This window comes from Bidens hawaiensis, unplaced genomic scaffold (assembly GCF_021521415.1).
Source record: "Bidens hawaiensis isolate Kalapana, Puna unplaced genomic scaffold, B.hawaiensis_p1.1 tig00001236_1, whole genome shotgun sequence".
Classification (NCBI taxonomy): Eukaryota; Viridiplantae; Streptophyta; class Magnoliopsida; order Asterales; family Asteraceae; genus Bidens; species Bidens hawaiensis.
In genome coordinates, this window is record NW_027491070.1 from 3,070,507 (window position 1) to 3,084,363 (window position 13,857).

The window sequence follows — 13,857 nt, forward strand, 5'->3', positions numbered from 1 at the left end:
CTTATGATAATGAGTGCCGTTTTGCGTTTATGAGAGTTATTGAGAGCGTTTTTTGTGTTTTGAGTGTCATGACTAACCAAAACAACCAATACATGTTTATACTCTAAGGGCATGCTTGGGATTGAGTTTGAAAACAACTTATTGACTTATTAGCTTTTATAAACTGCCATTTTGAAAAGCCGGGATTTGTGGTTTTTCGAAAACAACTTTTTTAACTCATTGGCTTTTATGTTTGTCAAACAATTTTTTAACTTATTGGCTTTTTGAAAAATTCAACTTATTGACTTTAGTCAATAAGTTGTTTTCAAACTCAATCCCAAACATGCTCTAACATATGGAGTAAAATGATTAAAGAAAAGTTCATAAATGTTCTCAAACGGCTAGAAATTGATTCATAATTGCTGTTAAGACTTAAATTTATGTTGTGTTAGTAGAGTTTGAATTCAAATTAATATTCGCCAAACTGATCAATTTGGTACTTTATAACAACTAAAATAAAATAGTAAGAAACTGGAACACTACTTGTACCATCATTCATTTTAAATACGTCAACCTAACCTAACAAAACTTAAAACTGTGTAACTTTAACATGACATGTGTTAACCATTTTAAATATAAGCTATTCATTATATCCTAACTAGTTTAACCTCTCCACACGTTAGATTTGGAGATGGAGGAGATGGAGAACCGACTGGATAGTAATGTTGCCAATATAGTACATTTATATGCGACCCGTACATGTATATATACTAAACATGTACATCTCTTGATCATTAACACCTAATTATTTAAAGAATTGTTAATTATTGGTAATGGTACGGTTCTAACAACTTTTGCGCGTTCATAGACAGCGGGCATGGAAGTATAAAACAGGGCAACTGGAATCATAATAAATAACATCATCAACATATACAAGACATGGCACATAAACAAATACATGTTACTTGGTTCCAAAGTCCTAAAAATATCCATAAATCATACATAAAATATCCTTTTAGTACTAAGAACATAATATCATGTTTTTTCCATTTGGTTTCCAGAATAAGTTAACTGCTGATTATTTACTCCTTATATGGCTTTATACTGCAGGATACTTCCCACAAGGACTTTTTGATAAAATAACTTAATCCACAGGAGCAGCAGTTCACTAATGGCCTGCAAGAACAATAAGAACTTCAAAAGTAATCAACCAAAATTGTGATGGATATCGATTGATTGTTCGATACTATAAAAGTGAAAACTAACACCGAAAGAAAAATATAATCTTGTGAGAAAAGGCATTATTATCATAACTAGTATTAACTACAGATGTATTTAGATTTTAATAAATTGTACATGGTTACGTAAAACAAACAAAAAAACGCTCATGGGTGTTTGGTTGTGCATGTCCAGAGTTACTAATGCGAGTCGAATAATCAGCTCACAATTAGGCCTGTAAACAAACCGAGCGAACACGAACAAGGGCCTGTTCGTGTTCGTTCATTTAACTTTAAACAAGCACGAACACTTAATCGAACAAATATTTTGTGTTCGTGTTCGGTATTTAATAAATGAACATGTCCGTGGTCGTTTATGCTCATTTATTTAACTTCTAAATGAATAGTTCACGAACATAAATGTAAATGAACACAAACAAACATAAACGAACATAAATAAACACGCTAAAATGAACACAAATGAACAAATATAAAATCATTAACTAGATGACACTTCAAGATAATATTTAATTATTTAGTATTAATATGTAAATGAACATAAACAAACATAAATAAACAGACATAAACGAACGTTCACGGACATAAATGAACGAGCGAAACATGTGTTCCAGTTCGTTCGTTTCTTAAATAAACGAACTTTCCGCCAAACGGTTCACGAACAGTTAACCGAACGCTCGGTTCGTTTATAGGCTACACGCAATTCATGTAATTCTGAATTTTTCGCAGTAGACAAAAAACCAGTTTTCTTATGACAACTCCTAACCTGGTTATCCGAGAGAGCAATCTGACATTGAAAATGATAAGTTATAATTTATTTATCCGAAAAGTCCTAACCTTTGGACTATGGGATTGCTTATTTTCAAATTGATCATTCATGATGCATGAAAAATTACTAGTGTATCCTTACATTGAATAAGTTGCTTTCAGTAAGCTGTTTGTCTGTTTATGCTTTAACCATAAGGTGTTTAAAATATTAAATAAGCAATCCAAATTCCCAAACATACCCTTAGAAAGTGCAATAATCTTTGTCAAATTAACTTGATGAAATATCAATGTATACAACTCATGAAAGCAAAAGGCTTCCCCATGCATCCATCATAATAATGGACCGCCAATTATCATACTCCAGTAGCTATCAGTAACATTAATGTTCAACTAAAGCAATTCATCTTTAATCAAAACTGGTGGTCAAACCAAACCGTTAGTTTTTGTTTCAGTTCGTTTATTAAGGTTTTAGTTTCACGGAAAACCGAAACCGAACCAAAAGTTCGCTTTCTACAAAAACATAAACTCAAATCGACGAACTTTGTTTCAGTTTGGTTATTTCGGTTTTTTTTTTCGGTTTTGGATCAGTTTTTTGACTTTTTTGGTTTCATGCACAACCTTATCAGAAATATTAATATTCAACTAAATCAATTCATCTTCACTCAAAGTCAAAATAGATGATCAAACTGAAATCATCAACACAAAACACATACAAAACAATAACTTGAACTTCAATTTACATCAACCAAAATTATACCTTTAAATCTTCAGAGAAAACGAGTGATTTTTGCCCTCACACTAAAAATCTATAGAAACGGTTCGGTTTGTTTTTTTTTTCCGGTTTTTTTACATGGAAGACTAACGGCGAACCACAAGTTATGGTTTTTACAAAAACATAAATCAAACCGTCATTTTTGTTTCCGTTTGTTTTTTCGGTTTCATGCACTCCCCTATAAAAAATCTAGAAGTTCGGTTCAGTTTTCCAGTTTTAATTACACACAAAACCGAAGTTTGGTTTATTCGAAAACATTAAGCCAAACCTTCAATTTCAATTAGTTCGGTAATTTCAGTTTCAGATTGGTGTTTTCGGCTTCACACACACCCCTATCAAAAATATTGATGTTTAACTAAACCAATTCACCTTTGTTCATCATCATCTCATCATTGTACTCAGTAAATCCCACCAATAGCAAAGCTATGGTAGGGTCTGAGGAGAGTAAGATGTAGACAACCTTACCTCTGACCCGTAGGAATAGAGAGGCTGCTTCCAGCGATGGTTAGATGGTTAAACTGAAACCATCACAACAAGAGCACACTGACTTTAAATATTCAAAGCTAGAATTGTAAAGGTCTGGTTCGGTTTCAGTTAAAGTCGGTTAACAACTTAACATACACATTAACCGTAACCATAGGCTGCCGGTTAGCCAGATTCACTTAACCACCATAACCGATCGGTTCATGGTTAATTTCAGTTACTATAACTCAAATTTGGTTGTCAAATATACAAATCATCAATTTACACATAAATGATAAAACACATCAACAATAGTATGTACATATATATGAATTAAAATGTTTGAAGCCAGTGGCGAAGCTTGGACTGAGGCAGTGGGAGGGCCGAGCTCAAAATGTATACAAAATTTCACAAACGAGGGGAGGGGGGCTCAAATTTTCGGCCGAAAAAGGCTAAACTTACACTACGTATAAAAATTTTCGACCGAAAACGGGTAAATTTACACTACTGCGCAAAAAACAGGGGGGCCGGGGCCACCCCGGACCTCAATGAAGCTTCGCCCTTGTTTGAAGCTATAAATGGAGGTATAAAAGACGGAGATAGACGCACAAATTTTTTAATTTTTTGAAAAAACACAAACACACAACGCTCGGTTAAAGTCGATAAACATTAATGTTCAGCTACTTTTGGCGTTATTTTACTAATTTCGCGAAACGTCGTTAAAAGTAGCATAAGGTAAATCACGCATCACGTGGTGGCGTTGAAATCCGAAAGACAAAGGTACATGCACCAATCGGCCAGTGTCCGGATGGTTGACTCCTGTGTGTCTTATGCCCAAGGTTTGATGCAAAACTACTATCGAGCTGGGCAACCTCTCTATTCCTATGGGGTAGAGGTAACTGGTAAGGGTTGTCTACGTCTTACACGTATTGGTGGGATTTACTGAGACGATGATGAAGTAAACAAATTCATAATCAAAAGTATATACCTTTCAAGAAGAGGAGTGCTTTTTACTACCCTCACACTGAGGACTCTCATCAAAATTCTTAGACGGATACTTAGCCGTGACCATCCCAACTTCAAACACCAAATCATCACCACTAATCTTAATCCCAGTGATCCCCCACCACTGGAAGAAAGCCCTAACCCTAATTCCGTTCAACTCAGCGATCCGATTCTCCACGATCTTACCGGTGACCTTCTTGGAGTAGGTGGCGAGGTAGTTGTCCGGCGGGAGGATGAGGCGGCATGGGCGGCCGAGGTGGACGGCGAAGTCGCCGGAAGTGGTGTTGAGGTCGTAGGAGAGGACGTCGGTTGGGAGGAGTCCGATTGGGAAGCCGTGGTAGGTCAGGACGGAGTGAGCGGTGGGGAGTGAGTTAGGGTTAGGGTTAGGGTTAGGGTTTGGGTTTGATGATAATACAGAGATGATGAAGGTGAAGAGGATGAAGAAGAAGATGATGATAGGTTTGGACATGTTGAGTTTACAGAGATGAAGATATTATTATTATTATTATTATTATTGTTTGTTTGGATAATGATGAAAGGAAAGAGTTTGTTTGTGTGTAGGTGTGATGATATTTGTGATGATGGCATGTGCAAGTTTGACCAAGGCAACAAACTTTAAGATAAAAAAAACACTCATAAATTTTCCGTTTCATCCTCGGAGTCGAAGCCGGTCCCGGCCCGTCCGTTGCAAGTTGTTTTTTCCGGTGGACGCGTCTTCTTGCTCCCGTAGCATCACCGTGTGATTCTTGTGTCTCTGGAACAACAAAGTTAGGAGACGGTTGTATGTTGGATGGTTGAAAGCCGGATGTTTCTTGCGGCCCCGTATAAAACATCGATTGGTCTGGTGACGACCATAAATCGTCGTAACTATAATCTGAATCTAGGTTTGGGTACCAATTTCCAGACATTTTTGGGTATTATATAGGAGATTGGGATATTATATATGAGTTTGGAGATTGAAGTTGTGTTTGATATGGTTGAAATGGGTTGATTTTGGGGTATTATATAGGAGTTTTTAAAGGTTTTTTTTAAAAAAAAACCGAGCTCAACGGCTCTTTTGGGCGGGCCCACCAGCTTTTCCTCTCTCTTCTCCCGCGACCACACTCACGCCTGCCTGGATTTCCGCGCTCGCGCCCCGCTCGCGCCCGCGCTTGCGCCCCGGTGGTGTGGGCTTAGCGCCTGGGGGCGCGAGCGGAGGGGCTCACGCGCCCAGGTTAGCGCCCCACACCCCTCAGCCTAAGTGTATACTTTAAACAAGGTTGAAAACGGATTTGATCTTGATAGTGACTTATAGAGGTTTAAATCGCTCATATACAGCCTGATACAAACTATATATTAGGGTGTTTTTCGGGTTTTTCGAGTCAGGTTTTTCGGGTTTCAAAGTTTTAAATCTTAACCCGAAATCCAACCCAAATCTTTCATGGGTTTTCGGGTTCGGGTAATTTGTGTTCGGGTTTCATTGGGTTGGGTTAATTGGGTTTCAAGTATCCTAGAAAACAAAACAAAAAACAAAAAACAAAATTAAAAACTTCAATGCTAAAATTAAAATAACATATTATTCTTTGCTCGTAACGCAAATAATCAAATAATAAACCAACATAACTTGATAAAACAATTCAAAAGAGGAATAAAACTAAGTAACTAACTCGAACAGTAATCTTTTTCAATCGGACATGATTTAATTGTTCGATTACGGTTGCTATTAGTAATAAATGGAAAACACAGATTAACAATAAACAATCGATCCATAATAGTTGGAATGACAAAAATCGATTAGGTTCAAATTCTGATAAATTTGTTTGCTAAAACTAAGCCTTACACCTAAAGATATATTTAATTTCAAAACTATAATTTTATTCGGGTTTTTCGGGTTGACCTGAAACATATAAATCAAACCTGAAAACCAACCCGAATTACTTCGGTTCGGGTTCGGGTTAGTCTTTTCTCGTGTTCAGGTTTTTCGGTTCGGATTAGTTCGGGTTCAGGTACAAGTTTTTTCAGGTTGGGTTTCGGGTTTCGGGTAAAAGTGACAGCCCTACTAAACATAGCTTGGGTTCTATACAGTTTATATAGGCGAAAAGTGATATGTACTGATCTATGATGGTATATAAAAATTTTGTGTCTTTGAAAATGTTAAAGAAATGCGTTAAGATGGATGTAGCCGAGACAAAGATGTGTGGGTAGATCATGGGGGTGTTTGGCCTAGCTTTTTATATTTTGGCTTATGCTTATATCCTTATACAGATAAGCTAAAAAACCATTTTCAAAAAAATTTATTCAAATTAGCCTATATAAGATAACAAGTTTAAGCTTAAAAAGCTAAACCAAATATCAAATTAAACTTATTTTATAAAAGAAAAGCTAAAAAAGCTATAAGCTTTTTAAAAAAAGCTAGGCTAAACACCCCCAAGGTTGGACAGAGTAATAAATGTGGTTGTGGGAAAGATTAAGTGTGAGTAGTATATTGTATTAAATAAGGGGTGACAAATTGAGCTGGTTTAGGTATAGAAAGAGGTGAGGAGACAATTAAGAGGCTGTTTGGTTCTTTCAGATATGAATGAATCAGATTTGAATGAGCATCTGTCCCATTTAGCAACAACAGTAAGTCTGAATCATTCAGACCAAATTTTAACCATTCAGATGTTTTTCTGTTTAGAACCAAACAGTCTGAAGTCTGAATGAAACAGATGTTTACATCTGAATGGTTCCATTCAGATATAAACAAACAGCCCCTAACTCACTTGAAATTAGCGGATTAGGTGGGATTTGAGAGACATGCGCCCTAAGGAGTATATGGTCAAGGATATTATTTTTCTAGGGTTTATTATTATTATTATTTTTTATTATTTTGATGATCTTTGCATGTTACCTTCTACGTTTTGGTTTCATTATATGTCATATTTTATTTTAGTACTATTTGTGTTCCTGTTTTTTAGTTTTCTTCACTCCCGTTATATGTTTCTAATACATTCTCATGCCCGAATATAGTTTTGGAGTCGAGGGTTTCATTGGAAGCTATTCTTAAGATAAATGTGTAGCTTGCCTACGCCACACCTTCTTTAAACCTTGTTAATAACCTAACTATGCATGATATTTTAGAGAATTATGGATTAAAAAATTAAAGATGGGTTAAAACTTAGTCGTTCAAATTTTACGTAGTAAATAGGAATAAATTTTAATGACTAAAGTACAAAATTTTTACAATAAATAAAAGTAACCAACCCACAAATTCACAAAAGATACATGTTGTTACTGGATTGCATTTTTAGTATGGGCTTGAAACAACTGAAGCCCACATCACTATTTGTAGGGCTTCAAGCTTCTAGTGTGTTCATCATGATTCATGATTATACATGATACTTATAGTATGATACAACTAGAGCCTAGAGGCGACCAATAAAAGTGATTAACAGCAGATATTATATAATGGATTAATGACATAACAATATAGCATGTCATTCGTGTGACATAAGTAAGTAGGTGGGGGGGGGGGGGGGGGGGGGGGGTTGATTCTCTCATTAGTTAACAAGTATCCTAACGGGGTACTCGAATGGAGCCCCTTCCTCCCTTAAGTTTAGTTGTCTTGAGTTCGTGAATGTATGTTACTAGTTTCAAGGACTGAGTACCCGAATCCGAATGGTGCTCCTTCCTCACTTAAGTTTAGTTGCCTAAGTTCGTGAATGTATGTTACTAGTTTCAAGGACCGAGTACCCGAATGGTGATCCCCCCCCCCCCCCCCTTAATTTAGTTGCTTAAGTTCGTGAATGTATGCTACTAATTTCAAGGACCGAACTTCACATTAATAAAATGGACATGTATAGAAATTTTCAAATCGTGTTCCTTGGTGATGTATGTTTAAAATCACCAAATTACATATAAATAAAACGTTTTACACGATTACATATTATAATATGTAAGCTAACGGACCTAGGTTATCAGGAAGAATAGATAAACACTTATCGACTACGTTTTTTACATCCAGTCACTACTTTAATAGCATAAAAAAGATGGACCTTTTTTAGTACTTACTGACGACAACCGAAGCCCACGTCACTTATAGAGCTGCTACGTTTTTTGATACATTTGGGTCTCTTACTCCCGATGCTGCTACGTTTCTAAAAAGAGTTCAGTGGTCGTGCATAGTAACTCAACGACGCCAAAGAACGATAATTTTATTTTCAGTAGGATCGATTTTGTCATTCAAAAGGGGGGTGGCGGCGCAACTTGTTGCCCGCTTACCTGCCTCTTTATTGTAATTGGATCCTTTTATTTGAAATGACAATTTTTTTCTAATGAGTTAATAAGTATTGTTCAGGTTTTATAGAGCTTGATGGCTTGTAATGTGTAGCTTGTAAGTATCAAACTTTGTTTTGAGTTCATAAGTTATAACATAACTATACTGGATCATACATACTAAATAAAAGATGTTAAGCCGAAGAAGAAAGTAATTCAAACCATAATATATGGGATTTTATATATGTAAATAGATAAATAAAAGCAGTCACTAATATCAGTTACAATATTTCCAAATCTATGAGATAGGTTCAGTCCAAAGTTGTGCATTTTTGACCTTTGAAACACTCTCCAACACCTCAAATGGAACAATGTCTCCCATAACTACCACCATCTTGGTTTCCAGGTCCACTTGGTAGGATGTAACTCCTGTTTTTTATGACCAATAATTAAAAACTCTATTATTCTTATTGGGATAATAAATCTTAATAAATAGTTACATAAAAAGACAGAAAAAAATCAATATTATATAAAAATGTATTTTATACCTTGGATATTGTTTTATTGTTAAAATAGTATTTAAATAGAAAAGATAGGGTTAATAGAGAGTGATGATTTCATTTTCTATTTCTAATTATATCCAATTTAAAGTTTAAACTAGTGAAACGAGGGATGTTTTACAATCATTTTCATTTGTATCTTGATATATTATAAGGATACTTTATATATTTATAATAAATAATATATATAGTGTTTAAATAAAACAATAAATGATTTGAAATGTTACCTTCCATTTTGGAGATGTGTTTTTGAACCTTCCTTGCACAACCATTACAATGCATGGATACCCTTAGCACGACCATCTATACACGATCCAAGATAAGAGGAAAGATAATTTAATGCATGACCGCTGCATAAGCATGTATTATATGCAATGCAATTTAATTCATGTTCGTTTATTAAGTTTTTATCTGACAAACGGACGGGTCACAAGCGCATAGCTTGAAAAATGTAAGATGACATATATTAACTTTTTAAACGAACATAAACAAACATATATTAACCTGAAAATATAAATTAACATTGCTAATCTCGAACATTAGACATAAGTCCATAATCATCCAAAAAATAAATCAAGCTTAACTAAAAAAATACTTAACAAAATAAATCCTAATCACTATTTAAAAAAGTGTGAACGGTTTGAGTTCCCCAAAGTTTATATGATTGGATAATAAACTTAAAAATATAATATATAAAACCTTTAATAAAAGAATGAACGTATATAACATTAAATAACATACACAAAAATGTCACCGAACGTTCATGGACATAAATGAACGAACATGACTTTTGTTCATGTTCGTTCATTCAATTAATCGAGTATATTTTATTGTTCATGTTCAGCCGTTTACTAAACCAACAAAGGTAATTAAGTGAATTTCCTGCTAAACATTTCATGAACAATACGTTATTATAGTCGGATATCTTTGAACCCCTTTAGTAGTTTTACGACCCGAGGGTCAACAAACCCCTCACAACACCATCTGGTTGCGTTGATTACCCCATGTGAAGAATATGAGCTTTTGAATGCAACAAACCCAACTTGTTATGTGCAAAGAAGATAATGTTTAAATGTTTAGAATGGTTATGAAGTTCAAGTATTACCTTAGGCTTTAGAAAGAAGCCAAGCGTTTGAGGTTTATCTGATGCATCTTTGGACTGATCCACAAGTGGTTCTCTCTCAAACTCATAATCATCTTGGATTTCAAAGTTATTAATGCAACAAAAACAAGAACTTGCACCACCATTTGCCAGACAAAAACTGTCTAAAAACTTGCCAAAACTCATCATCTTCTTCTTCCCCATTTCAACCAAGAAAACCAATATCAAAAGACAAGATTTGAAGTGAATATATATATAAAGATTTATTGAGGAAGAAAGCGGGTCAAGACCCGAGTTTCAAGGAGAAGATCAAGAGTGTTTGATAAAGGGTGTTCATATAATATATAATGAACTTGTAAGTGTATATATATATGTGTTTATGATTATATAAGTATAAGTATATATAATTGTGGTGTGATGAGGTAGAAAATACAAGTGAGAGAGCATCTAGTGTCATGTGGTTATGTGCTTTATAATAGGAGAAAGAATTTATAATGTTGCATATCTCACATGACCAAGTTGTAAAGAAAACCAAAGAGACAAGTGTTACAGCCTAGCTACCTTCATAAAAACATGTGAATATGTTTCTTCAACTATTTTATAAAATTAAGTCATATGGGTCATATTATCCTACTCTCCTTAATTTCATAGAGCCCTATACTATTGAACGATTGAGTTATTTTACAAATGCCAACAAAAATGAGAAGTGTGAGAAGGTATAATTAATTAACATGTGTCAGGTATGGATCAAAGGAAAAATGGTATAAAAGTAATAGTACACATTTTCTCTCTCCACATTCAAGTCAAATGTTAATTCCCCCATCATTTTTAAATGTCTATAATTTTTTCATATGATATTTTTTTAAAAAATTTTTTAAAATAAAATTCATCATAATAACAAGCGTTTTTTTCTTTAATATGAGTATGATTTTGTTATATAAGAATTAAAAATAATTTATGTCATTGTGTCTTTTTTCGTCGTTGGGTATTTCTGTTTGTTATTGTGTTTTTTTGCCATTGTGTCTTTCAACTGATCATTGTGTTTTTTTAAATACAAACAACACTGTTGTGTAATAATATGTAAATATAATGAAAAATACCAACAAATTATCTAATACATAAAACACAACAATGACCTGAAACGTAAAACATGTAACGCAATGACCTGAAACGTAAAACACAATGGAATCTACATATTACTTAATAACTTGAACGTAATACACAACGAACATAATACTATTTTTCTCAAATTAAGTGAATATTGAGCACAATGACTAAAACACAAAGATAAGTATAAAGACAAATGTTGAACACTAAGACACAATGACGAACGAAAGACACAATGACATAATCTTTGTTTTAATTTTTATATTTAATATGAGTATCGGTTGAAAAACACAACGACCAAGATTTATAACACAATACATTGAAAAACTGTCACACCCCGACTTAGGACCTATGCGTGTGACCAATAGTTGGTATCTGTTTTGTAAATATATCAGAGTTTGCGGTTATTTAGCGTATGTCCTTATTAAGATTTATTTTGAAACATAAATTTATTTATAATAATAAATATTCAATTTATTTGAAAGGCTTCTTGGATAATAAATATCCAAGTGTTTACTTTATAAACCTTGTTTAAATGTTGTTTGCAATATTTTAATAATTTAAAAACCGAGTCATCTCTACCATGCGAGCATCTATCTTCTTGAATGACTCTAATTCCTTGCTACCTGTACTAACACGTTTCCCTGAAATATGGGGGAAAACTACGTCAGCGATATGCTGGTGAATCGTTGCCTCTAAAAACATTTTATAAATCTTTCTTTGACTGATAAGATAGTTTTCTTAAACAATCTCAGCAGAATCGTCTCTTATTTATGAGATTTGCCACTGCCATACACACACAATTACGATTCTCCGGGAACTGATGCCCATTGGAGAACTTTTATTATGATCTCTACTATGCGGCCACGTAGCCTTGATTGAAAGACTAGATTAATTATGTTTGGATACAGACACATGTGTACTCGGTCTGAGTTGCTTTTATTTTCTATATTATAAAATTAGGGATCACGTAATCCCTTAAATCTTTATGTGGAGATCACGTAATCTCATAAAATACTTGATTATCTTTGTTTGAGATAAACAACCTGTTTATCTTGAATGAAAAATGTTTAACATATTCACCTGTGATTGTTTGTTCTGAATGATGTGGTGATCTCGTTTGAAAACCTTTATAAATGAATGATGATTGACCTTTAATAGAATAGGTTTATATAAATACCCGGATCGTCTCTTAATTCGGCTATAGTCCTTTAGTCCGATTTTGATAGCTTTAAACATTGATTGCTTATTTGTTTGAATAAAATATTTTAGATTTGAAAGCTTTCTCTTTGCTTGCCATGTTTCTTCTTCAAGAATAAATGTCTATGATATGTTTCTTCTTCAAGAAGAAACGTCATTTGTCTATAACCTTTGTATATAAAGTCTTAGGTTTCTTAATCATAAAGAAACACTATTTTGACTATAACTTTTGTATGTAAAATTTTACTTTTCTTAAACATTTCAACTATATCATTTGTATGTAAAAGCTTAGGTTTCTTAATCATGAAGAAACTATATTTTAGCTATAACATTTGTACGTAAAATTTTGTATTTCTTAATCATAAAAAATTATTATTTTAATAATTACCTTTTAATTTGATCAAGGTCTAGCTATACCCCCGACTAGGGTCTTAGTCATAATAATATTTTACTCAGACATAACCCCTACCTTGCTTAGCTTAATAATTACGTAGACTTTCGGCAGAACTTCCGCACTTGCACAAATATCGGGGTCGATCAACTTTTCTTGATACGCAAGTCGAGGTGACGTTCGGGGTTGCGGGTCACGCACGCACTTCGAGGAAACGGCAGGTATTTGGCATGAATTACGAGGTTCAGCACGCAAAACGAGGTAGAGAGTGAAAGTATTTTAAAGAGAGAGGGGTTTTTTGTATGAAGAGAATGAGCCGTGATGAGCCCTTTCTTATGGTCATCGCATATCGCGATGACTCATGTAACTTAGAGAGTGCCACGTGGCCTGTGACGTTTGTCACGTTTCGTCACGTGGTGGACACGCGTCATGATTCGTCAGATCACGTCATCGCGTATCGCGATGGCTTAAAGTCTAAATCCGTCGAGTATCGCGACACCGCCCTTTCTGGGTTTTGGTGAGATGCTCATCGCGTATCGCGCATAGTTAAAATACTCGAATTTTCATTTTTAATACCTTTATTTTGATAACTTGTCATGTCTGGGTCCTAGTCGTAATGTCCAAAAGTACTTAGGTGGCTTTCAATGAAAATAAAAATCGACACTTATAAAATGAAGAAATGGAACCCTAAAATGAAGAAAATGAAGACCCGTCGAGTTAAATAAAAATTGAATAAGAGACATACCATTTTAATCACCCCACGAGTCCCTAATAGGCGCAGTATTAAATCATCCAAAAAAATATTTATTTATTTATTATTTTTTTCCTCGCTATCGTGGGCTTTTATACACATTGTTCAAATAAAGTGAAAATTTTTGAAAATGCGAAGATTTAGCTATTGTTCATAATTTTGAGGGTCGATTGAAATATCCAGCTTCTTAGTCATTCCATGAGTCGTCGATAGCCCTGTTAACTAAAAACAAAAGCCCACCGGTTGTTGCTTGCCTCGCATAGTGAAAATAAAACTGACACTCATAAAATTA

At 34.3% G+C, this 13,857-nt stretch overlaps 1 protein-coding gene and 1 long non-coding RNA gene across 2 annotated transcripts; both read right to left on the reverse strand.

Annotated features, from left to right (window-relative positions):
* Positions 1-877: 877 nt before the first annotated feature.
* Positions 878-4,781, reverse strand: LOC143569237 (uncharacterized). The gene is made up of 2 exons (XR_013141704.1): positions 4,205-4,781; positions 878-1,155 (listed from the first exon to the last, which is right to left on the reverse strand). It is a non-coding gene; the product is annotated as an uncharacterized LOC143569237 (long non-coding RNA).
* Positions 4,782-8,655: 3,874 nt separating this feature from the next.
* Positions 8,656-10,733, reverse strand: LOC143567767 (protein SODIUM POTASSIUM ROOT DEFECTIVE 2-like). The gene is made up of 3 exons (XM_077054092.1): positions 10,120-10,733; positions 9,242-9,317; positions 8,656-8,883 (listed from the first exon to the last, which is right to left on the reverse strand). The coding sequence occupies exons 1-3, from the start codon at positions 10,318-10,320 to the stop codon at positions 8,753-8,755; spliced, it is 408 nt and encodes a 135-aa protein (XP_076910207.1). The 5' UTR covers positions 10,321-10,733; the 3' UTR covers positions 8,656-8,752.
* Positions 10,734-13,857: the final 3,124 nt, after the last annotated feature.

Bases quoted from the DNA above. Each gene is read 5' to 3' on its own strand.
- LOC143567767 (XM_077054092.1), bottom strand. From the start codon at position 10,320: ATGGGGAAGAAGAAGATGATGAGTTTTGGCAAGTTTTTAGACAGTTTT. The intron at 9,318-10,119 runs GTAATACTTGAA...GATCGTGTATAG, and splicing joins GCTTCTTTCTAAAGCCTAAG to ATGGTCGTGCTAAGGGTATC. The intron at 8,884-9,241 runs GTAACATTTCAA...CATAAAAAACAG, and splicing joins ACACATCTCCAAAATGGAAG to GAGTTACATCCTACCAAGTG.